A 26260-nucleotide genomic window follows, 5' to 3' on the forward strand; every position below is an offset into this window, starting at 1 on the left:
GACGGCGGCTCGTGTATCGAGCAGCGAGGGTCGACCTCCGACGTCGCTCCTCGTTTAGGATCGGGTGGGCGGAGCTGATGGGACGTGTTAGCATTAGCGTCACTGTTAGCGTTAGCCCCGTTCCGCGGCTGGCCCTAATGAGGGCTTTCTCTCCGCTGCTAATCAATTAGGCGCAGTAGCGGCGTCATGCTAGCAGGCAGAACCGGCGCCTTAGCTCCCGTGGCGCCGCGGGGCACACTAGCGCAATCCACAGGAAGTCCTGTTATAAAGATATAAATAAAGTTTTAACTTGGGCTACTTTTATTTTACCTCTGCCATCCCTGGAAACTTTTATTTAGTTATGTTTTTACTTTTTTTTTAGTACTTGCCTTTTATCACTCCCAAAAACAAATGATCATGTTTGCATTTATACTTTTTTATGTAGAATCGCCCTCCTTCCATTAGCCTGCACTTAATGATCTGCTTAAATGAGTGATTGATTGATAACGTTCCCAGTGACAGCAGGTGATGAATTCTAAATGTCATGTCTCGAGATTGATGACCGCTGTCACCAATCACATGACGTCTTTGGCGAATCAGCTGAGGAATTACTTGTAATTGGTTTGCATTACGTGTTATTGAAATACTATGTGAGTACTTATACTATAGCACTATTAATATTAATACTACAACGACTTAAAACAAAATACTGACGAATACTGCAACCTGACCCTAACCCCTCCAGTCTCTAGTCGAACCTAAATTCAACCCTGTGAAATCACTTCTATTCAAAGCATCTAAAGGACACACACATCACACACACACACACACACACACACACACACACACACACACACACACACACACACACACACACACACACACACACACACACACACACACTGTCCCCTCTCATGTGTGATGTGCGTCGTACATAAGGAATGTGGCATGTGACGACCGCATGGATTAAATATTGATGAGCTCCTATGGAGACGCTAGGTGCCGCTAGCAACGCCACCGCCGCGGCGCGGCTAGCTGCTCCACAGGGAGAACAGAGATTGGGGGAGGAGGGGGGAGACAGAGAGAGAGAGAGAGAGAGAGAGAGAGAGAGAGAGAGAGAGAGAGAGAGAGAGAGAGAGAGAGAGAGAGAGAGAGAGAGAGAGGTGGAGTGGAGAGGGAGATCGAGATGGGGGATGAAAAGATGGAGAGATCGAGAGGAAGGGGGAGAGCGGGAGAGGTGGAGGGGGGAGGGAGAGAGTTGAAGAGAGAGAAGGAAAGGAAAATACTGAAAAAGAGAGAAGGGGGAGAGAGCGGAAGGGAAAAGAGAGGTAGAGGGAGAGATGGTAAGATAATGGTACAATGGGATAGAGAGAGAGAATATGTGTGTGAAAGAGAAAGAGGCAGGATGTCTGAGGGGGAGAACATATAAGATAGAGTGGAGAATGTGTGTGAAAGAGACTGAGCGAGAGAGAGAGGAGGGAGGGAGGGAGGGAGGGAGGGAGGGAGGGAGGTAGGGATAGAGAGAGCGAATGTGAGAGTGAGATAGGGAGTGCAGTACTTCATCCCCAGTGGAAGGTCAGACCATTAGCACCCCTCCAGTGTGAAATGAAACTCTCTGGTGAGACTACCACACCCCTACCTGTCTGACTGAACCAGGTGTGGGTGTGTTTTTTTGTGTGTGTGTGTGCATTTATGTTTTTGTGTGTGTGTGTTGTGCGTGAGTGAATGCGTGTGTTTATGAGTGTGGATGTGTGTGTGCGTGTGGATGTTTGTGTGTGTACGAGTCTGTGCGTTTGTGTGTGTGTGTGTGTGTGTGTGTGTGTGTGTGTGTGTGTGTATTTGTGTGTGTGTGTGTGTGTGTGTGTGTGTGTGTGTATTTGTGTGTGTGTGTGTGTGTGTGTGTGTGTGTGTGTGTTTGTCTGTTTGCGTGTGTGTGTGTGTGTGTGTGTGTGTGTGTGTGTGTGTGTGAAATTCATTCACACACACACACACACACACACACACACACACATCGAATACACACACACACACAAACACACACGCACACACACACATCGAATACACACACACACACACACGCACACACACACACACAAACACCGACACACACAGGCATAGAAACATTTACTTTATAAATTCTACTGCACAATACGACCGCAGCAGAGAGAGAGTTTGAGCGTTTTTATATGCTTATCAAACTATAAGAATATACATTACATGTGGGAATGCGGAAGGATATGCATATATTTATATATATAAATATATATATATATATATATATATATGTATATATATATATATAAATATATATACACCTCTATCTATAACTCTATCCATGCTGTTGCATCAATGAGACGTTAACAGAAACATGAACTTCAATTGCTTGTTCAAAGCCGTTCTTCAAACCCACGGTATGCTCATACGGTGGAGTAAGATACGGTATGATGCATGAGGAGGGATTATCTCTCGGTGGGCTAATCCATCACGTTTTTATTTTGGATCAATTATGGTAATTGATATGCAAATATGTTAATAACATTAGAAGATCGTCTTTAGATATGCTAAAGATGGATTGCTTCGGAGAGATTTAATTTGAACCAGAGATTGAATACGAGCCGTTTTTTTGGTGGTTTGTTTAAACCTTTATTAAATCAGAGAAAACATCTGTGTAGCGGCCAGGATAAATAGACTCACTATTCATCTTTAGGAGATCACAAAGTGGGAGACCACAGTGAGCAAGTGGTATTTTTCAAAAATCGTTTCTGTTTAACTGGTTGTTTATATGAACTCAGGCACTGTTATTTTATAGAACAAGATGAAAGCTATACTTACTCGGTTCCACTACATATGAAAAGTGATGGATTACAACAATTAGCCTGGATTTGGTCTCTCTTTATAGTTTCAAAGTTTTGTTTAGGATTCTTACTGGTTTGCCACTAACGTTGATTGTGATCACAGTGGAACTTACCCACTTTAGTATGGTGCGTACCGAGATTAGATTCTGCCCTCTTAGGAATGTGATGTATTGATCATGTATTGATCAAGTCTCTGTGAGGGTGAGTGATTGTGATGTATTGATAATGTATTGATCATGTCTTTTTGAGGGTGTGTGATGTGATGTATTGATTATGTATTGATATAGTCTATGTGAGGGCGTGTGATTGTGATGTATTGATCACGTCTCTGTGAGGGTGAGTGATTGTGATGTATTGATCACGTCTCTGTGAGGGTGTGTGATTGTAATTTATTGATCATGTGTGATTGTGTTCGACTATGACCGACCCAGTTTGGATGACCTTGGTGATCCATAAAGTGTCAACTCCAACATCATCATCTTCATTCATGTCAGCTTTTGATTCCAGCCATGTGATCATCAATATATACCATCAGATCAAATGTGTATACCATTGTATCTAATGGTATATATTTGTGAACAACAGGAAGTGAGGCAGGAGGTCATGTTTCCCAAGTATTCTTTTAAAAAGGCCTAGAGCCTATGGCTAAACTGCTATTTAAATGATTCTATTTTCTCTGTTATTTTTCTTTTTAATCTAGTTAGTCTTTTATGTTGTATTTATCTTTTAATGTGCATTGTAGCACTTTGAGGTCATTGAGTTGATGTAAAGTGCGTTATGAACAAACTGTATTATGATTATTATTATTAAGTAGCTGATTGGTGACTCCAACACACTCCACACTACACATTACAGCTCCTGCTCAGACAAACAAACCTCAGATAAGCACAGTTATCTCTCTCTCTGTCTCCCTCTCCCTCCCTCTCCACTCATCCTCTCTCCCTATATCTCTCTCTCTCTCTCTCTCTCTCTCTCTCTCTCTCTCTCTCTTTCTCTCTCTCCCTATCTCTCTCTCCCTCTCTCCCTCTCTCTCTCTCTCTCTCTCTCTCTCTCCCTCTCTCCCTCTCCCTCCCTCTTTCTCTCTTTCTCTCTCTCTTTCTCTCTCTCTCTCTCTCGCTCTCTCTCTCTCTCTCTCTCTCTCTCTCTCTCTCTCTCTCTCTCTCTCTCTCTCTCTCTCTCTCTCTCTCTCTCTCTCTCTCTCTCTCTCTCTCTCTCTCTCCCTCTCCCCCCCCTCTCTGTCTATTAACAAGCACAAGCGACAGCTGTCTTGGTTCAGATTCTGCAATCAGAAGACATAACATTCATTACAGGTTACTGCCCCCCCTCCCCAGACCTCGACCCCCCCTAGTGAGATGAAGCTGTCTCACATGCCTTTCAGAAGCTGTCTTATTTTTCTTTCTAACGGAGAGAAAAGAAAATCGGAATATTTTTTGAAAGATGTCCTCATTTGAATGTTTCTTTCATCTCCTGGTGTTCTCTTCATCTGGAAGGCCTGGAAGGGTTTGGTTTTAAGAGGACGCTAGCTAGCATATGCTCTTTCAGCCTGGATGCTCCCAATGCTCTCGGCCCAGGGGAGAGGGGCGAGAGGGAGAGAGAGAGAGAGAGAGAGAGAGAGAGAGAGAGAGAGAGAGAGAGAGAGAGAGAGAGAGAGAGAGAGAGAGAGAGAGAGAGAGAAAAGAGAGAGTACAGATGGCTGCTGGGTAATTTAGCATGAGGGACCAGCATCCACCTTTTGTTCCTCGAGTTTAGACTAGTTTGCACAATGTGTGTTTTAATTATGGTGATATATATATAAACATATACATATATACATATACATATTATCATGAAAAAAATTCTAGCAAAATCTCTCAGCTACGTCATGGTTCTTCAAATGTGCCTACACATATTTGTTTGAGGAGCGAATTTGCTCCAGAAGCAACACCTTTAAGTAGGGAATGGTCATTTGTGCCAGGCAGACACATGGCAAATTGACAAATTAGACATATATTTTTGTACGGACTCTCTCTGATTCTGAAACGCACAAACATCTCCGCCCAGCGCTCGTCCGCCGGTTTACGTCAGCATTCCATTGTGCTGCTATCCCTGTTGCGTAGGGGGGTTCGTCTCACAAGTTAATGATCGGGCTATAATAAGACCACGTTGGCTATGTAATTGCTCATAACATGGGACATTTCAACGGGGTAGGTGGAAACCCGGAAGTCAGGACTCGGGACACGCAACTCCAAATCGGGACAGTCCCGGCAAAACCGGGACGTCTGGTCACCTTATTTGAACCCACTCCTAGCGAAAACTCTCAGCTACGTCATGGTTTCAGCCAGCGGGCCTCTCAGGTTCAGAATATGCACTCACTGTATGGTTGTAAGAAGCTTTGAATAAAAGCGACTGCCAAATGCCCTCAATGTATCCTTCTACTTTGGTCTGCATCTATTTATGTAGCTGGTTTCCGGGCCAAGTGAGGCATTCCTCGGTGGTCGTACGCCACGGTCAGTAAACGTATTTGATGTCTCTGGCTCAGGCAGAATTATTTAAAGATAGTAGCATAAAGGATACTGCTTTGTAAATGAGCTCCCAGCTGTAACATCCAAACTGTCATTTCTTTCCGGGTTTTTTGGCACCATATAAATTATTAAGCTAACGATAGATTCCAAAATAACACGGCGAAACGAAACCTGTGAGCAACTTTCATTATTGAAACACGTTTTCAGATCTGCCTCCGTTTTATTTCACCCTTGGCCAAGGTTCCCTCCCGGGGCGGACGACAGAGGGAGAGAGCAGGATTGGCGTCTTTCTTTACCTTGTGTGAAACTCTGCCGTATATGAGGTCCAAGTTTAGAAACCATCTCCACCAAAACCCTGAATATCGGCTTGACTCAAGGCTCAGCGCGGTGATGCGGGTCGCCATGGTGATGGAGACGGTAGGGGGGGGTTCAGCTGGCTGGCCTGGATGGACGCGCAGACCGCTAAATTATCTTTCACTTTTCCCGGAATGTTTGAGAGGCAGGCTGTCAGATACAAAGGCCACTGCTGGACGCAGATATGACACACATGCACGCACGCATGCACACATACACTATTACACTCACACGCACACAAATGCAACACATGCACGCACACACACACTCTGCAGAGCTTGATTGTATCTCTGGAGGCTCAAATAAATTAAAATGTCAGGCGTGGCCACTGACTGTCACAGTGGTCAGGGCGATCCACAGATGGGGCGAAAATAGTTTCACTCTCTCCCTCTTACTCTCTCTCCTTACCTGTTATTCTCACACTCTCTTCGTCACTCTCTCTCTCTCTCTCTTCGTCACTCCCTCTCACTCTCCCCCTCTCTCTCGCTCTGATATTAACATCCAACAGAATCACAAGAGCAATGCTGGCGGCGGTGATAATGATTTAATGCAATTTTCTTTAATAAATCCCAGAAGGATATGATATGAAATGTAATATATCCCCTAATATCGGTAATCTGGTGTTATGAGGTTAGGCCAGGCGGGATCCTCGACCTGATGCATCGCTGCCTCTGGAGCAACACACGCTGGCGGTCATTAGCGGGCGGGATGGGTCGCGCTCTCTCTCTCTCTCTCTCTCTCGCTCTCTCTCTCTCTCTCTCTCTCTCTGTCGCTCTCTCTCTCCCCTCTCTCTCTCGCTCTCTCTCGCTGTTTCTCTCCCCTCTTTCTATCTCTCTCTCGCTTTCCACTCTCTCCCTCTCTCTCTCTCTCCTCTCTCTCTCTCTCTCTCTCTCTCTCTCTCTCTCTCTCTCTCTCTCTCTCTCTCTCTCTTTCCCTCTCCCTCTTTCTCTCTCTCTCCCTCTCTCTCTTCCCTCTCCCTCTTTCTCTCTCTCTCTCTCTCTCTCTCTCTCTCTCTCTCTCTCTCTCTCTCTCTCTCTCTCCCTCCGTCTCTCCTCTCTCTCTCCCCTCTCTTTCTCTACCCTCCTTCTATCTCTCTCTCTCTCTCTCTCTCTCTCTCTCTCTCTCTCTCTCTCTCTCTCTCTCTCTCTCTCTCTCTCTCTCTCACTCTCTCTCTCTCTTCCCCTCTCTCCTCTCTCTCTCTCTCTCTCTCGCTCTCTCGCTCTCTCTCTTCCCTCTCTCTCTCTCTCTCTCTCTCCTCTCTCCTCTCTCTTCTCCTCTTCTCCCTCTCTCTTCTCCTCTTCTCTCTCTCTCTCTCTCTCTCTCTCTCTCTCTCTCTCTCTCTCTCTCTCTCTCTCTCTCTCTCTCTCTCTCTCTCTCCCACTCTCTCTCTCTCCCACTCTCTCCCCTCCCTCAGACGAGGTCAGGGGGAGACGGTCTGGGGGACACGAGGTCTGGGGGAGGGCAGGTCTGGGGGAGACGAGGTCTGAGGAACAGAAACAGAGATGGTGTTCCAAGGGTCCTCAGAGGTCGAGTCTTTAGTGTTGGCCTTTTGCTTCCATGAATATTCATGGCTGAGGTCAACTCCAGTCTCGGGACGGGGTAACCGAGCCCGGCCATTCCTCATCGTGCCGCCGCGTCATTAGTAAAACATGACAGGGAACTAGCGTCGATCAGGGTGTCCGGTCAGCGGTCAGGGTGTCCAGTGGGCCCAGGTCTGAGGCCAGACCTGGGCCAGACCTTATTTCATGTGTCTCAACTGCCCCGTGCGAGGCGAAGAGCGTGTCAACATCAACAACGTTCCACCTCCGTCAAACCAAATGGAATCTCTGATTGCTAAATCTAAACACCCGACGCACACAATAACAAACATCCGAAACCCAAAATAGATCCCTCAATCCCTTTTGCACAAACGTGCCCACTTTGGATCCACATGTTTACGTGTCATTTTCTCCCTCTGGCTACCTACCAAACAACCTTCACATTTACATTAACATTTAAGGCATGTAGCAGACGCTTTTATCCAAAGCGACTTCTAACAAGTGCATTTGCCAGAAGAAAGAGAAACAACAATACATCGTTGTCGGTACAGTAAGGAAGTTCATAGAGCCAAGTGCCAAGCACTAACCATCACTAGGTTAACCCTATTCCCGTGTACAAAAAAGATAGCTAGGGTAAGATGCGACACAATGCTACGTACTGTTTTTTTGTGAATGGACGTGCAGACGATAAGTGCGTAAGAGGGGTGGTGGTAGGGGGGGGCTTTGCAGAGTCTAGGTGAGCTCTGAAACTTTGAAGGAGATGACCAATGATACAGCCACATCTCAGGTGTCCATCTCAGCTGAACACCGAACCCCAACCAGTGCAATGGGAGTCGATGGAGGATAAACGCCTCGAGTCGGTCCACCCTCCTGGTGGAAAGAGGAGTCCCTAGCTGTGTGTGGAGCTGGCACCGGACCGAGGAGGTGTTGCGGTGCCAGCGTCGCAGCGGAGGGAACGGGTTCTGCTGCTCAGATGTCACGCGGCTCTCGGTTCCCCGGAGCCCAGGCGCCGCCCGGTCGACAGCCAGCTTGACCCCGTCTCGCTGCTACCTGATAGGCGTGACACTTCCCTGTCCCGTCCGGGGCGCTCTGCAGGTGTCCGCTGTCCCTCGCCGTCCTCTAGAATGTCAAGTGCGCCTTCAATCAAGGAGATGGTTTGGTTTATTATCCTCGTCAAAGCCGGGAATTTCTATTGGCTCAAATGTCGAAGTACATTCTTCTCTTTTTATGACAAGACTTTCTTTTGGACCACATAATTAGGGGTCCGTTTCGGATTATAATTAACTTTATTATCGACTTTATTATTATGTCACTCATCCTCTTATGCTTTAAAGGGTCCATTAATTTGAAGTTGTGATCCAAAATGTACAAAGAAAAAACAGATGCAGGTTTCAACGCGTTGTAAGTCAGAGGGCAGACCTCACAAGGCCCCCAGACGACCTCCTACAATAACTGTACCCAGTTAACCCATAACTTAATCATGTGTGTGTGTGTGTGTGTGTGTGTTTGTGCGTGTGTGCGTGTGCGTGTGTGTTCGTGCGTGTGTGTGTGTGCGTTTGTGTGTGTGTGTAACTCAGGACTGAAGCGGAGCTACAGCTGTGAGGTCTGCAGCGTGACTCTCAACTCGGTGGCCCAGTACCACGCACATCTGCAGGGCTCCAAGCACCAGAACAAGTGAGTCCTCCTCCTCTCCCCCCTCCTCCCCCCTCCTCCCCCCTCCTCTCCCCCCTCCTCTACCCCCTCCTATCCTTCCTCTCCCCCCTCCTATCCTTCCTCTCCCCCCTCTCTCCCCCCTCCTCTCCCCCCTCCTCCCTCCCCTCCTCTCCCCCCTCCTCTCCCCCCTCCTCTCCCCCCTCCTATCCTTCCTCTCCCCCCTCTCTCCCCCCTCCTCCCCCCTCCTCTCCCCCCTCCTCTCGTCCCTCCTCCCTCCCCTCCTATCCTTCCTCTCCCCCCTCTCTCCCCCCTCCTCTCCCCCCTCCTCCCTCCCCTCCTCTCCCCTCCTCTCCCCCCTCCTATCCTTCCTCTCCCCCCTCCTCTCCCCCCTCCTCCCTCCCCTCCTCTCCCCTCCTAGCCACAGAGCTAACTCTCCCCCTCAGCCTCACCTTACTGTAGCCGCCAAGTGCTTGATGCTAGCGCATTAGCATGCGAGGCGCTCTCTAATTCTCTCCATTCCTCTGCGCCCTTGAAGCGGCGCTCCAGGAGGGCTTGACTCCACAGGGAGGCAGAGATCAGGACCGGTCCCTCGGCCAGCCCCAGACTCTGGGTTACCGAGAGCCACTGGTCCCCCTCCCCCTCCCGGATCCAGACTCTGGGTTACCCAGAGCCACTGGTCCCCCTCCCCCTCCCGGATCCAGACTCTGGGTTACCCAGAGCCACTGGTTCCTTCCCTTTCCTTGACCCCAGGGCTCATATTAAACTGAGTCTCTCCGGTTGAATCCGGCTGAAAGCGATCTGACAGCTCTGTCATCGGCGGGTCCAGCCCCGTGCTTCTGATTGGTCGCTGGGCGCGCAACCAAGCAGCCAATGCCAGAGCTGCCACTGCACATCAACAAGCACTTATAGAGGCAACACGCTGCCAGGGGCTGCATCCCAGCTGAGCCCCCCCCCCCCCGCCCCGGTGGGAGCTAACGAGCTGAGAGGGGCCCGGTCAGCCCCCTAAGTGGACCAGGTGGTGGGCTGGTTGGCTCAGGGCTTTTAACCAGGACGGGCGTGAGGGTTTGGGTGCTGAGGGTTTTTTCAGGGTATGAGGTTTTGGGTTTCGTGGGCATGGCTTATCTTGTGGTAATATAGTCTGGAACCTTATTACATTTTGTATTCATCCTTTTATTAAAGCAACCAGGGAGAGTGTTTGGGTGAGTGTGGGTGAGTGTGTGTGTGTGTGTGTGTGTGTGTGTGTGTGTGTGTGTGTGTGTGTGTGTGTGTGTGTGTGTGTGTGTGTATTTGTGTGTATTTGTGTGTGCGTGTGTGTGTGTGTGTGATTGAGTGGGTGGGTGGGTGGATGGATGTGTGTCTTTATGCGTAAATGTGTGTGTGTGTGTGTGGGTGTGTGCGTGCGTGTTTGTTTGTGCGTGTTCGCATGCGTGCGTGTTTGTGTGTGTGTGCATGCATGTGTGTGCGTGTTTGTGAGTGTGTGCATGCATGTGTGTGTGTGGGTGTGTGTGGGACGGCAGCAGAGAGCAGGGAGGGGGGGGGTGGTGTGAACGTGATGCCCGTGGGCTGTGAGTGGCGGTCCGCTTGGCGGGGACACCGTCATCGGCACGACGACCGAGGGCTGTGGTCCAGGTCACCAGATCCCTCCTCACTCTCTCTATCTCTCCCTCTTATCTCTCCCTCGCCCCTCTTTTTCTCTCTTTGCCTCCCTCCCTCTCTCTCTCTGACTCTATCTCTCCCCCTCCCTTTTTCTTTCTCTTTATCTCTCTCGCTCTCTCTCTCTCTCTTTCCCCCCCCTCTCTCTCTCTCGCCCTCTCTCTCTCCCTCCCTGCTCTTTATTTCAATCTCTCTCTCTCTCTCTCTCTCTCTCTTTCTCTCGCTCTCGCTCTCGCTCTCTCTCTCTCTCTCCTCTCTCTCTCTCTCTCTCTCTCTCCCTCCCTCTCCCTCTCCTCCCTCTCCTCTCTCTCTCTCTCTCTCTCTCTCTCTCTCTCTCTCTCTCTCTCTCTCTCTCTCTCACTTCTCTCTCTCTCTCTCTCTCTCTCTCCCTCCCTCCTCTTTATTTCAATCTCTCAATCTCACTCGCTCTCTCTCCCTCCCTCTCCCTCTCCTCTCTCTCTCTCTCTCTCTCTCTCTCTCTCTCTCTCTCTCTCTCTCTCTCTCTCTCAAATGCCTTTCAAGGGAAAATGGCTGCCTGATACTCAAAATAAACCAGTGCATTATCAGTGTAAAAAAATATGCATAAATATGCAAAACAATTTACACTGACGGGGAACGGGAATGGAAGAGATCAATTATTGATTTTGTTCAGGGGAAAACCAGGTTCTATTAATTATGTACGTGTCGAATAGAAACGGCCTACCGTGTGTTTCTGTCACAACACTTTAGCGCGCACATGTACCTGCCCATGTTTCAGGGGGAGGTCATGAGGTCGCCACATTGATTAGTTTGAAATCGCAGAGAATCTGACATTTCAACGCAACCTTACAGATGCACGCAGCGTTGAAGCTGTGGGCGTGCACACACAAGTGCATGTAGGAGTGCACGTGTACGTAGGAGTGAACGTGTGCACGCAGCGGTTCAGCTGTGAACGTGCAGCGCTTATGGCCACAAAACACGAACCAAGACTCTGGTCTCCCCTCCCCTCCCCTACCCTCCCCTCCACTTCCCTCCACTCCTCTCGCCTCCCCCCACTCCCCCTCCCCTCCCCCCTCCCCTCTCTCGTTGGTCGGACACAGGGTCGACCTTATTGGCTATCTCTCTCTTGTCCTTTAAACAAAGTCGATTCTGTTCTTCTGCTTTCTTTGTTTTTTTCCTTCCTTTCTCTGCCTCTCCATCCCCGTGCCGTTCCCGACTGTAATCCCGTGTGGGATTAATAAAGAACTTCCCACCTCCCCCCCCCCCCCCCCCCCCACCCTCTACCTCGGCTTCACACAAATCACATTTCAGAGCACTTTATCGGCGTGAAAGCGACACATTGCAATATATCGCTGAAGCGCAAAACAGTGAGAAACGATTCACAGGAAACAGATGGTTTGCAAGCGACTTCTTTTTCGAGACGTTGTGTCACATACGGTTTGGCCCGCCTCCAACGAGAACCTCCGTCTGCTCCACCCTCCATCGCCTCCACCCTCCCTCGGGGGCCACTCCATGAACCCCAAAATAAGTGTGCCTGGTGCCTCTTTATCTGCTGCACTCCGTATGACGTGTTGGAGGAAAAACTCTGCTGGGGGACGGGAATAGACCAGGGAGGATTCTGGGTACTTGGCGTTTCCAAGGAGTGACAGCCGGATCCAGGTCTGTGTGAACAAAGCTCAGACTCAGGATGGATTTACTCTTCCTCTCTCTCGCTCCCTAGCTCTCTTCCTGTCTTTCTCCCTGTCTCACTCTCTCCCCTTGTTCCACTCTTTCTCTCTATCTCTCTCTTTCTCTCTCTCTCTCACCCTCTCTTTCTTTTCTCTCTCTCTCTCTCTCTCTCTCTCTCTCTCTCTCTCTCTCTCTCTCTCTCTCTCTCTCTCTCTCTCTCTCTCTCTCTCTTGCTCATCGACACTGGGAAAATCACTTGCCAATCAAGGCCATGCTTTGCTTTTTAAAGTTGTTCTTCCCTCTGCTGGGACGTGACCTCAAACAACCGTCTTACCTCACGATGAACTGAGTCATGTGCTCGAGTTCCATGGACTTGTTCTGATTCATGATGCTGATCCATGAGCATGGAGATATGTATAACTGTTCACAACAGTTCAAACATGTTGATGAACTCTCAGGGAATCCATACCAGTTATTTCTGGAATCCTTTCCTTCGCCATCACAGGATCGGAATTAGTTAAGTATTCTGGAGCCGGGAAGGTTCTTCTGAAGTCCCTCACTAACAGATACTATTAAAGAGTCACTTATTAAGATAAGATAAGATTAAGATAAGGGAAGATGAATTACTTCATTCATCTAAGACAAGGAGTTCAGGTAAAGATGCTGAATCGTATGTACAGCAGAATTTAACTAAATTTATTACGATTGCACAAGCTTTAGATAATGCCACAGAAATGTTTTACGATAATGGGACGATTGCTCCCTAGTGGGTGCTCGATTGCTCCCTTGCTGTGTGCATATTTATAATATATATATATATAGTATATATATAGGTGTATTTGTTCTCCAGAGTTCGCTTTAACGCACCCTGTTCTCCTCTCCCTCTCGGTCGCGGACGCTCGTGTTTTGGTGAACTTCAGAGATTAATTGAGCTTGTCAACTCCTCTGACATGAACACTTTGTCATTAACACAGATCCCCATAACCGAAGCATGCAACTGTTTTTTGCAGATAATAAAAGTGCCAATTTCAATTAGGCGAATGTTGAAACACGAAATCTAAAAGTAATTATCCTGGAGCCCTGGAGAAAAGGTTCAGAGGCATCACATGTTCTCTAATTCTGTTACCCTCATCAGCCCCCACGATGTCCTGGTCAAACCCCTCCACCCATTATAAACACCAACAGCCTCACAGTTTGATGGATTCAAATTGAATCATATCGGGCCACGTTGTGTAGAGTGGCGTAACGGCGTTCTGCATTTATTAAAATAACGCGGAAAGACGGGTGTGTTTGCTCATGAGCTCGTGGTGACGACCGGAACCTCTCAGTGTTGCACTCTGACGTAGCCCTCCCATGTGGCACTCCCACGTACCACCTCACTGCAGCACCACCACCCTACCAGCACCCATAGTACCACCATGGCCCACTCCATCACTACAGCCTTCCCACCCCTACCATCATGACCACCACCTCCCAACACCACCATCATCACTGCCACCTCTATCAGCACCTTCATGACCACCACCATCATGAACAACACCACCATCATCACTGCCACCTCTATCAGCACCTTCATGACCACCACCTCCCAACACCACCATCATCACCATCACCTCTATCAGCACCTTCATGACCAACACCACCTGCACCATCATCACCGTCACCTCTATCAGCACCTTCATGACCACCACCTCCCAACACCACCATCATCACTGCCACCTCTATCAGCACCTTCATGACCACCACCTCCCAACACCACCATCATCACTGCCACCTCTATCAGCACCTTCATGACCAGCACCACCTGCACCATCATCACCATCACCTCTATCAGCACCATCACGCCCACCACCTCCCAACACCAACACCATCACCTCTATCAGCCAAACCCTGACCCTCATCCCCACCTCCACCTCCACGATCTCGACCACCACCTCCACCTCCACCTCCACCACCACCTCCACCACCACCACCACCACCTCTTCCACCACCACCTCCACCACCACTTCCACCTCCTCCACCACCACCACCACCACCACCACCACCTCCTCCACCACCACCACCACCATCACCACCTCCGCCTCCGCCTCCACCACCTCCACCACCACCTCCACCACCACCTCCTCCACCACCACCTCCACCTCCACCTCCACCACCACCACCACCACCTCCACCACCACCTCCTCCACCACCACCACCACCACCACCTCCACCACCACCACCACCACCTCCACCTCCACCACCACCTCCTCCACCACCTCCACCACCATCACCACCTCCGCCTCCACCACCTCCACCACCACCTCCTCCACCAGCACCACCACCACCACCACCTCCACCACCATCACCACCTCCGCCTCCACCACCACCACCACCTCCACCACCACCACTACCACCTCCTCCACCACCACCACCACCACCTCCAACACCTCCACCACCTCCGCCTCCAACACCTCCACCACCTCCACCACTACCCCCTCCATGTTGCCCTTCCTCCCCCTTCCACCAGCTGTGAGCGCAGGTCCCTTCCGTCTGCCCCTCCTCAGCACGTTGGGGTTCCCACTCCTTCTGTTCTGCCGGAGAACGTTCCCTCCAGAAGCAGCCCTAATGGGTGCCGTGTTCCAGCTGCCTGGCGTCTGTACCTGAATGTCTGCCGTCCTCCACCCAACTCCTACTGCGCCTGCTACCTCACCAGCTGTTTAGCAAGCTGTGAGCCCCTGCTCCCCAAAAGGATATATTTTTAATTTCTGTAGTGTAGTCAAAAAAATGAACTTCATATTGTTCAGCAGAGCAGGAGGGGGGGGAGATGGAATGAGAGAGAGAGAGAGAGAGAGAGAGAGAGAGAGAGAGAGAGAGAGAGAGAGAGAGAGAGAGAGAGAGGGAGGGAGGGAGGGAGGGAGGGAGGGAGGGAGGGAGGGAGGGAGGGAGGGAGGGAGAGAGGGAGGGAGAGAGGGTCTGGTGTATTTGCGGTATCAGCAGTCCACCAATAAAAGATTCTCATCTCTTGTTTTGCTGCTCCTGATGTTTCTCTCATACTTAAATGAAACAATATCAAAGTGTGCCGCTGCCCAATACACAGGAGGTTAGTCTCCTTCATTGTGTGAGAGGGATTGATTCACAAAAGCAATTTGTCAAAGAGAGACTGTTTCACCTCCTATTGTTTTGTTGAAAGAAAATAAGTTGTGGTCTGAAGCAGTCTGGCTGTCTACTATATTGGCTTTATATTGTTGACTCACAGAATCGACCCAGCTCTGTAGGCAGAGAAAACGTCTGCTCTTTTGTCTGGCTACGCTAGCTAGCTCATAAGCAAAGAAAATTTTCCCATTCAACCTTTCCGTTCTCCTGTCAGGCCGATAGCTTTGTACACCGAGCCCAGCAGCGGACATGTTGACCCCTGCAGCGCTGAGGAAGAAAATTTGTTTTCTCCTCACTGAGCCAACATCACCCACGGCGTAAGAAGTGGTTGTTGTTTTATGCGAAAAAAATCGCCCAAATGATGCCTTGCAACTGTACATTTCAAACTATGTTTCTCAATCTGTACGTGAGCCCATTTTAAACGTTGGGGATCAGGGATGTTGATATCAGGGATAATGAGTGGATTGAGCTCCATACCATCCATCGACCCGGGTACAACCCTGGACCAGACCAGACCTACATACCCTCAACCCCCCTGATCTATAGGATCCTTAACTGGTCCAGAACCCGATTCGCTGAGCACCAGAACCTTCCCATAATCCCAAAAGGACCATGAGACGCCTGCGCATCAACACGTTTCATGCGTTAGGCATTACTCTGCGCTGATGGACTGGGTAGCCCCGCCCATTCTGCCGGCGATTTGAATCCGCCCTGCAGAAGGGTCTGGAGAAGACTAATACATTTCTTTCTGCTTCCGATACGTTTTTGTGGGAGCCAATCACCAAGCTGACTTTTCCCCCCCTGGCTCGCTATTGGCTGGTTTAACACAATGACGACAGGGAAGCGTCGGCAAGCAGCCAATTGCGTATTGAGTCATTGAGTCGTTTGAACTAGGTCCGTTGATCACGCCTCCCTCCCCAGACCAACGTGCATTCTATGATTGAGCTTGGTCGGGCAATAGCCAGGCTACTGCGCTGCACTTTTTACGCTGAAGGTCTTCCACCCGCTGATCCATTACATTTACGTTTAGAGCATTAAGAAGATGCTTTTATCTCAACGACTTACAATAAGTACATTTGTCAGAAGAAAAGAGAAGCAGTATATCTCTGTCGGTACAGTAAGGATGTTCATAGAACCAAGTGCCAAGCACTAACAATCACTAGGTTAGCCCATTCCCCGTACACAACAAAGATAGCTAGGATACAACGCTACACGATGCTAAGTACTATTTTTAAGTACTAAGACGTACATCATACAATAAGTGCGTACATTAAGTGCCAGGATGTACCACATACAATAACTGCGTAAGAGGGGTGTTGGGGGGATGGAGGGAGGCTATGAAGAGTCCAGGTGAACTCTGAACCGGACCCCCGCTGGGTCGGCTGGTTCTGCTGTAAGCAGCTGATCGAGCGGACCATGACGCCATGACGACGGGCCTCTCCAGAGCCAGAGCGTTCTCTCGGAGCACAACACAGTCCCCTTGGCTGGCCTGGAGGGCAATCCGCCCTCACGGGGCACGCGTCTCCGCCTGCTGCATCGCACACCAGCGCACGGCACGCGCAGACGAAGAACCACCTCGCCGCTCTTCAAAGGGAACCGAGAGCTCTCCTCCTTAAGCGACTCTGACGTCTTTCCTCGCACCGCGCTGCCAAGCCCTGCGCTTCGGCAACATGCTTATTCTGCCCTTTTTAAAGCTGCCGGATTACGCCAGCAGCACGTTTAATATATGCCGCTCGTGCGTTACGTATTCTGGATGCTGCTCGAGTGTAGATATCATGTACACACCAGGCACCGTACAGTAATAGTGTAACCGCGCAGAGAGCGTCTCAATGTGGCTGCATTTTATGCCAGCGTATCAATATCCACATGCACGCATAAATGATCTAGGGCTGGTGAATAGATCAAGGAATCAGTCAAGCTAGCTGCGACGAGGTGATGATCAATACGACAAAACGAAGACTTCCTATTCCAGGCGCCGGGGAACAGGTTGAGCAGCGAAGGAGTCAGAGGCGGTCCAAAGGGGGGGAACGTTTTGGAGATTGGAAGCAGGCTGACTTACAGCGTGTGTGTAGAAGGGGGGACGCGTTGTGTACTGAGGCAGAAGAGGGCTCCGGTCAGGGCCCGGTGCCGCCGACCCATTATCCCCGGCGCTCATTCCCCGGGTAATGGCTTTGTGATTTATAACAATGCACAGCCCAATCCTCTGATCAGCCGCCCAGAGGATTAACCATCCCGGTCCCTGGATGAGGTCTGGTGCTGAGGAGACCCAGACGGAGCCGCGAGGAAAGAAACAAGTCTGTTTGAATATAGTGGGAACTACTCCAAGTAAAGTGAAGACGATGTTTATACTGAGCAGGGCAGAATTTGTACCCATCGCCACCTATCACAGCTCTATTCATCATCATAATGAATCGGTCGTTCACTTAACTTTTCTAAAGGAGAAAGGGATGAGACAGAGAACGAGACGACGAGAGTGAAAGGAGAGCAGGAACGCTGCCCTGACAGGAAGTCTTTCCGCTTATTATTCCCGCTCATTTCCCCCGTCATCTCCTCCTTAATTAATTCCCAGAGCCCCGTCACAACTCTGCAGAGCTCCGGCGTGATGGAGCTCACGACGTCCGTCCTCAGCGACCGCGGCGTCCCCCTTTATCACTCATCCATGTCACTCGGGGGCTGACCTTCACGGGCCGTCAGTCACGGGAGGCCCTGGTCAGATATCCGCTTGGTCGCTCACCAGCTTCCGCGTAAGACTCAAGAATCACTTGTTCAGAGTTCAACTGGACTCTGCACAACCTTCCCCCTGCTACGTCCTGGAACTCAACGTACGCTTATTGTGTGTTGTACGTCCTGGCACTTCAAAATAGTACTTAGCATCGTGTAGCAGGTTAGCCTAGCTATCTTTGTTGTCGACGGGGAATGGGTGAACCTAGTGATGGTTAGTGCTTGGCACTTGGTTCTATGAACATCCTTACTGTACCGACAGAGATATAATGTTGTTTCTCTTTCTTCTGATTTATTTTGGACGTAAATTTTCTGGTTTCCAAACCACAGCGAGCACCAGGTCCCGGTGATCGGGGGCGGCTCCATGCGCTCAGCGCAGACCGAGGCCGGAGGCTCTGTGAGGGGGCCCTTCAGCGGCCCTTCTCAAGGCCGGGGGGGGGGGGGGGGATGAAAGAGATCTCAGCGCTATTATAAGTCCCAACGGCTCCGCTCTTTCAAAGTAATGGCGTGGTATTAAGACCCCTGAGAGAGGCCTCTCGAGAGCCCACTATGGTGAACGGAGAGATGAGAGGGGGGGGGGGGGGGGGGGGGGGGGGGGGGGGGGAGGTCAGGGACGTCGGCGCTACTAAACTGGAGCAGCTTCTGCCAGGGAGCTCATGATGTATGCAGCAGGGGAGACGCTCATGTGTTCGCTGGCGTTTGGACATCCGCCGAGGCGATTGCGTGCGGCGCAATCGCCTCGGACCGACGGGACAGGAAAAGGCGTTCACGCCACTTCCCCCAACAGCACCAATACCAGCCTCGACATTAAAACAATCACCCCCTTTACCTCCAAGGCCAGCTTCTCCGTTGCCATTCCATCCACCACCAGCAGTAATAGCTCCTCCACCTCTTATTCCTCCACCAATCCTCCACCAATGCTAACAACACAACCTCCACCAGCATCTCCACCACCGCCATCAACACAAGCACCACCATGGTCAACTCCACCACCACAGCCCTCCGTAACCCCACCATCATGACGACCACCACCGCTTGCAGCACCACCTCCCAACACCACCATCATGCCCACCACCTCCCCCCTCCACCACCTCCCAACACCACCACCTCCAACACTACCATCATTACCAGCAGTACCTCCTCCCTCAAGCCGCCCGGGTTGTTTGTGGTGAGAGGAGGAGAGTTGGCAGACTTCAAAGGGACGCGTGACCATGCGGTGGGGTTTGAACAGGGGGGGGGGGGGGGGGGGGGGGGGGGGGGGGAGGGGGGGGGTATGCGTTATGCATGAGCCGCGCCGCATCGGAGGAAAGCGCTGGCGTGATTTGGCGCGTGGCGGGCGGATGTTAGTGGCGAGGCCGTGGCGTGCCCGGGGGCCGGTGGTCACGGCTGTGGCGGTCCCATGGGAGGAGGAGGAGGAGGGGGGGGGGGGGAGACCACACCCTCCTCTCTGTGAGTACACAGCTAGACCCGGAGACCTGTGTGTGTGTGTGTTTGTATCAGTGTGTGTGTGTTTGTATGAGTGTGTGTGTGTTTGTAAATGCTTACGTGTTTATCTCTGACTGTGTGTCTGTATTTATGTATGTGTGGGCTAGTGTGTGAGTGTGTCTGTGAGTGTGTGAGAGAGAGACTGAGCCTGCCTGAGACTGAGCCTGCCTGCCATGTTTATGTGTGTGTGTGTGTGTGTGTGTGTGTGTGTGTGTGTGTGCGTGTGTGTGTGTGTATGTTTATGGGTGTATGTGTGTGTGTGTGTGTGTGTGTGTGTGTGTGTGTGTGTTTATGGGTGTGTGTTTATGGGTGTGTGTGTGTGTGTGTGTGTGTGTGTGTCTGTGTGTCTGTGCAGGGTGACACAGCTCAAGTGGGATTCTGGAGAGCAGACCCCCGGCTGGCCATCGATCATCCTCCCCCCCCCCCCCCCCCCCCCCCCCCCCCCCACCCCACCCCCCAACCACGCTGTCACCACGGAAACACACACCTGAGCTCCGACGCTGTGATGGAGCGGGAGCCTTCTGTCCTTCTCTCAGTGCGGAGAAAGTTGTGGACTGCCAGGTGTCCACGGAACAGCCAATCAGAGGGCCTGTTGGGAGCGCGCTCTGTGGGGCATAGTGAGGTTATGATTCCTGATGATTGATGGGATGACCTGTTGTCAAGGAAGCAATACCCCCCCCCCCCAGTGTGCCTGTGTCTCATACTAAAATAGAGAACTTATTTAAGTTTATTTTTTGCAGTTTGACCTGGAATCTTTTTTGTTTATACTTCAAACATTGCTCTCCTTGCCGACAGTGAAAGCTTAGTTTGGAGACGTTGAGTTTTGAGATGACAGAGTGAAAACCAGTTGTGATGTCATCCATTTCACCACTTCACCTGCACTGGGGTCAAGTTGCGCCCACAATTGGGTTTTTGTTCCATAATTTAATTAAGGACATCCATAAAATGGGATTGAGAATGCAGGTCATGTATGACATCGTACTGCTGCACTCTGCTATCATCTCATCAGCCAGAGTTCACCAGAGGTGGGCTGGGTTGGCACTCCTACACACACACCTCTACACACACACACACACACACACACACACACACACACACACACACACACACACACACACACACACACACACACACACACACACACACACACACACACACACACATTTTAGTCATTTATTTAAGTTCACATTTTACAATAACAAATCTTGAACACAAACACTGGTAGATGCACTCATCAAGCCCAGAATCTCTCTTTCACATGTCTGATCTCAGTCTATGGATACAGGAAGCAGCGTCTCCTCCATATGTGGCGGCTACCTATTAATACAGATATGGAGCAGAATTTTGCAAGTGCTTTAGCTTTTGGCTTCGGAATTCCAGCCATCTGCAAACCCCTTATGACGAGTCTGTGGACATGGCCAAGGCTTCCAAATATAAACACAAGTAGTTTGCAGGTGTACCCCAGTTGTGCAATCTCATTTCTGAGAAGTTGGTATTTTGTAACCTTGGCAAGGAATGCCTCCTCCAGACTATAGTCAAACATACAGCTTACTTCTAAGATGGTGACTTCTCTGCTTACCTCATCAACAACAATAACATCTGGTGTATTGGCTGTCACATTTGAAAAATAGTCAACTTCGTTATTGCACAGAGTGAACATGTCAGATGAAACCCTTGAATGGGTATATACTTTAACGGAGGAAGGTGGGGTATATAAAAGCATGTTCTTAACCAGTAAATCAACAATTCTATCATGTCTGGAAATATACATGCCCTTGTATACATGGCAGCCATTCAGAATATGTGACAGTGATTCTATGGTTGAGTTGTCGTGGTGCAGACAATGAGGAGGAAATCTCTTAGGGTACCACAGAGAGAGATTGAGTCTGGTTGGAAGAACTTGTAATCTGGCTTTAACTGCAAATGTAAGAATATCCTCATCAACTGCATAGTTCTTGAATATTGTGTGAGAAACTGTGTGATCTGCAGTGGGAATACATGCTAGCTTTCCCTGTAGCTTTAGACCAGTCCAGTGTTGTTGCTGCCTCTGCTGTTCTAACCCTAGCAGGTACCTGCGTGTGTGAGCTGGTGATACATGATGTTCAGTATCATTGACAGTTACCCTTACTGAGATTGTACAGTCAGTTATTACATCCTCAGACACCATTACAGTGTCTGAGTCAGACTTCACCCAGTCCAGGGAGACTCCAGCTCGCACGCAAAGGTCATTGAGGTCGGGCCAGTCCGACGAGACCCGAAACCCAGCAGAATGTGAGTCCATCTTGTTGTTGGGCTTCCTTCTAAAGCCTAAGAAGCTCGGCTCACCCTCTCCTGCCAGGGGAACTTTACGACGCTTCATGTCCAGAAACAATGAAGAACGTGCAAGTTCCCTGACAGTCCGGTCATCACTGTTCAGCATATTGGTCAGGTGGGACAGCCTGGTGGCATTATAGATCCACTCCACGTTTGGAACGCCTAGACCTCCCTCCTGTTTGCAAAAGACAGGGCGCCCGGCGTGACTGGGTCGGCATACTCCGGTAGCCGATAGACTCTCCCACCGAGCAACGCTTGTTTGAAAGCGAGTTTCAGTAGGGTGATCAACATGATCAAAACGAGTTTTCGGACTCTTGATGCATCAACTACATTAACGCTGGTAGTTACAACGGGTGTAGATGTTAAAAAGTTGTTTGTTGGTGCAGCATGCCGGCGAGACGCAGCCGCAGCCACACACACACACACACACACACACACACACACACACACACACACACACACACACACATACACACACACACCTATATATACAGACACTCCTATGCATACACACACACGCACCTATATATATACACACATACACATACACACACCTCTATACACACGCACACCTGTACACACACACAAACACACACACCTATATATGCACACACACACATACACATACACACACACACACACCTATATACACACACACACCTATGCATACACACACACGCATACACATATATACACACACACACACATACACACAGAAATATACACACAGAAATATATACTTACATATTCACACCCACACACACAAATATATACACACACACACACACACACACACACACACAGCGGGAGTTACCCAGCCGCACGGCGCTGGAGATCAATCAGAATAGACCATGAGCGGGAGTGGGGGGGGGGCACACTGACACACACTGACCTGGTTCATACGCACACACACACGCACACACACACACACACACTTCGTTTTTGTGTGTGCGCGCGTCGTCCTCTCTGTGGTTGAATTAAAGGTTAAATAAAAATAAACAGAGTGAAGCACACACAGGCTTCGCCAGCTGGGACTATTTTTCATTTGATTTTTCTAACCTTTTGGGCCCACATACACACACTTCTTGACTGTTGTGCGGTGTTAAAAGGTTTAAAGGTCCACCGACAACGTTCAGTAGATAGTGTTTGTGTGTGTGTGTGTGTGTTTTTGTGCGCGTGCGTGTGCATGTTTGTCAGGTGTGTGTGTCAGGTGTGTGAGTGTGTGTTTGTCAGGTTGGTGGAACGGCTGTGTACGTGTGTGCGTGTCCGGTGTCTGTGTTTGAGGCTCCCGCTGTATCTACGGTTGTCAGGTATAAGCTTCGCACTGCCCCTGGTGTTGAAATGTGTTATTACTATTACTTAGTTAGTATATGTAATTATACCCTAGGAAACCCGGAATGCATCACCTGTCCTTCAAAGTACTTCAAAGAACTTAAAGTGAAAGTGGAACAGAGAGTGAATGCTCCCCGGTTCTCTGTAATGTTTTACCTGAACACTTAAAGACTGTTAAAGCACTGTTGTCGTTGTCAGCTGTTCTAAGATGGCCGCCGTGTGCGTTGGTTGCTTTTTATTCATTGTTTGTTCCCTGTGTTCCCTAACAGCCTGAAGAACCAGATATGTGTCCAGTGATCGACGGTGGATGAAGATCCAACCGCAATGATTGATGTCAGACAAGCTGTGGACAGCTTGCCCCTCTTCCTCTTTCTCTCACTCTTACTAGCGCTCTCTCTCTCTCTCTCTCTCTCTCTCTCTCTCTCTCTCTCTCTCTCTCTCTCTCTCTCTCTCTCTCTCTCTATCACACTCTCTCTCTCTCTCTTTATATTTTTCCTCACCTCCTACAATGGAATGAAACCTTCCATCAACAACATAATAATCCATAATAATAATATTACTGTACAGCGTCCCACAGCCCCCCCTCCCCCCGTGCTCCTCGCCATGGTTACACCACGACCGGTGAAACTCCCTCGGGAACAGAATACACTTGTTACGTTGGGACGTTTATTTTGGAATGTTCTCTTCTGGGACTCGAGTCCAAAAGGGACGGGGCCTGCAACACATGGGATCATAAATATCGAGAGTGCGAGAGAAGAGTTTGACTTTTCATAATAACTAGAATATAGGAAAAATGAAGATGTCTGTTTTAGTTTTTTATTTATTCGAGATAGAATATTTATTCAAAGATAAGATCTGATGGTACTTTAACTGTCATATAAAGTACTTTAGCTGCATTTTGTAAAGTGTATCCGTGTAGCAGTTCTTCTCACCCTCCAACATACTACAAAGTGTGGGTTTTTTGTATCTAAGTGTAAAGGCATTAGCGCATCGATGTACTGCATCCTTTAACGGACTGGTTCAACAAACCCCCGCGCGGGTTGGACGTTTGGTTAACGGTGTAATAAAACAAAACTGCTTTAACTTTTCATCATAACGTGAACGATACTGACTTAACACCTTTCCCAGTGTACGGCTAGTCATTTCCGTTGCGCGGCCGAGGTTATCGGAAGAGCGAAAACTCAACGTTTCCCCTTTGTAGCACAGACGGGTCGTAACCGCCCCGACCAGACCGCGGCCAACGCCCGATCGGATTGGCTCAGTGATCTTCCGTTGCTGTACACTAGACGCCTCATTGTGGCCATCAGTGATTATGCTTGGAATGCCTTCTGTTGTCGTCTGCCAACCTCTCCTTCATTTAATTGTTGTCTTCATCTCAGGGAGCTGCGATTAGTTCACGAAGCAAAACAGAAAACCACCGCACCCCCCTCCTGAATTGCCTCGTCGCCAAGAAATATAGATTTCCGTCGCGTTCTGCGAAGGATGACGGTGTTGCCATCGGTAAAGAACCACCATAGCAGTAATGGCTTGAAGGCGTCCATGTTTTGGAGGGTTGCAGCAAGCAGTTCACTTTCATACCTCTTACATACTGAAGTTAAGCTTATGTAGCAGGTGTCTTCACTGTTGTTTCAAGGTGTCCACCTTCCAAACCATGCTGTGTGAATGATAGAGAGCTTCTGTACGGTTTCGATACTGTATATCGTCGCGCTTAAACAACTTTGGTTTCTGTATATAAAGCCATTTATTGTGCTTAACCACTGATTCTGGTGTTTAGCTCTTCAATGGATCTGGTAAAGGTTTAAAAAGGGGTTTTATCCCTTCATCTCATTTGCTTGTTTTGGATTTTATAAAATGATGTCTATTAAATGAACCAATTCCCTCAAAGCGCTCAAAGGTTAGGTTGGGGACATTTTCTTATCGATAAAAATAACTGCTGTCGTCACAGATTGAAAACAGACCCTTGCTGATGTCAGAAAAAACTAACGCTGTGGGCGGCGATTTCTAGAAATGTTTTAGGGTTCTTTTATATTACAAAATGCTATGTGCACGCACGATTTGTGAATGCAACTCTTGACAAAAAGTCCACAGAATTGCTCACTAGGGCCCAAGAAAAGGGCCGTTTGTCTCTTGGTCCGGTGAAGTCGCGTCATGTCCTAATACACCCTGCCCCTTGCCCCCCGCTCCTGGCTCTGCGCTCTGGGTTATATGATAGGGGTTGTATGATCTGGGATATATGATCTGGGATATGTGATCTTGGTTATGTGATATGGGTAAACGATCTGGGTTAAGTGGTCTGGGTTAAGTGATCTGGGTTATGTGATCTGGGTTATGTGATCTGGGTTATGTGCTCTGGGTTATATGATCTGGTTTATGTGATCTGGGTTATGTGATCTGGTTTAAATGCTCTATCTAGTGTGTCTGATGAAGAAAAATAAAGGACACTTTCAACTTACCACTACAAACCGTCCAGTCTGTGGTTTGCTTCTGTGTATTCAGTCCTACTCTGCTTCGTAATGACGTGACCATACCGTCATCAGAACCGTGTTAAACACTGCTAAGAACTCTTAAAAGAAACAGGTTAGGGCACATTTAAAAGAGTGAGAACAACAGCTCATTAAAGCTGCCAGGACGAGGAGACAATGATAGCCTTAAGTCGGGCTTGCATACTCACTGACTCTGTAACATATTTAGTACTTCATCCCATGTTTCCACACAGAATGCATCGGGTAACTTTAATTTAGAAATTAAGAAATGCAACCGGCAGGATTTGGCGACTTCTCTGTCGCTTGGCAGATTCTTTATCCTCTCGTCTCCAGTGAACATTACACTTCAATGTGCTTCTTCTTAGATGTTGTCTCAGGCCAGCTCTGCTCAGTCTTCCAAGCCGATAATCTGGCGTCTTGCTGTGGTCCTTGAGCCTCCCGTATATTTCCAAAATTTCTACTGAGAAAAACAGTTTTGAATCCCATACCTCAGAGTCGATAGCTTGTAATTCTGTATTCAATGCTACGTAGACCACTCTGTATCTGTGACACAGCAGCCTGGCTTCTAATTCACCACTTAATCCTTAAGCAGACACTTGTATGCAAAGGGA

The 26260-nt window shown here is 49.2% G+C and overlaps 1 protein-coding gene across 1 annotated transcript in view; it reads left to right on the plus strand.

The window, feature by feature from the left end:
- zmat4a (zinc finger, matrin-type 4a) overlaps positions 1 to 25624 on the plus strand; it is a gene marked incomplete in the record, with an annotated part of 51362 nt that extends 25738 nt beyond the window's left edge. Inside the window, 2 exon segments of the mRNA XM_030370426.1 lie at positions 8805 to 8901; positions 23436 to 25624. Coding sequence (XP_030226286.1) covers positions 8805 to 8901; positions 23436 to 23463 — 125 coding nt within the window.
- Positions 25625 to 26260: the final 636 nt, after the last annotated feature.

The sequence above is a fragment of the Gadus morhua genome, chromosome 11 (assembly GCF_902167405.1).
Source record: "Gadus morhua chromosome 11, gadMor3.0, whole genome shotgun sequence".
Classification (NCBI taxonomy): domain Eukaryota; kingdom Metazoa; phylum Chordata; class Actinopteri; order Gadiformes; family Gadidae; genus Gadus; species Gadus morhua.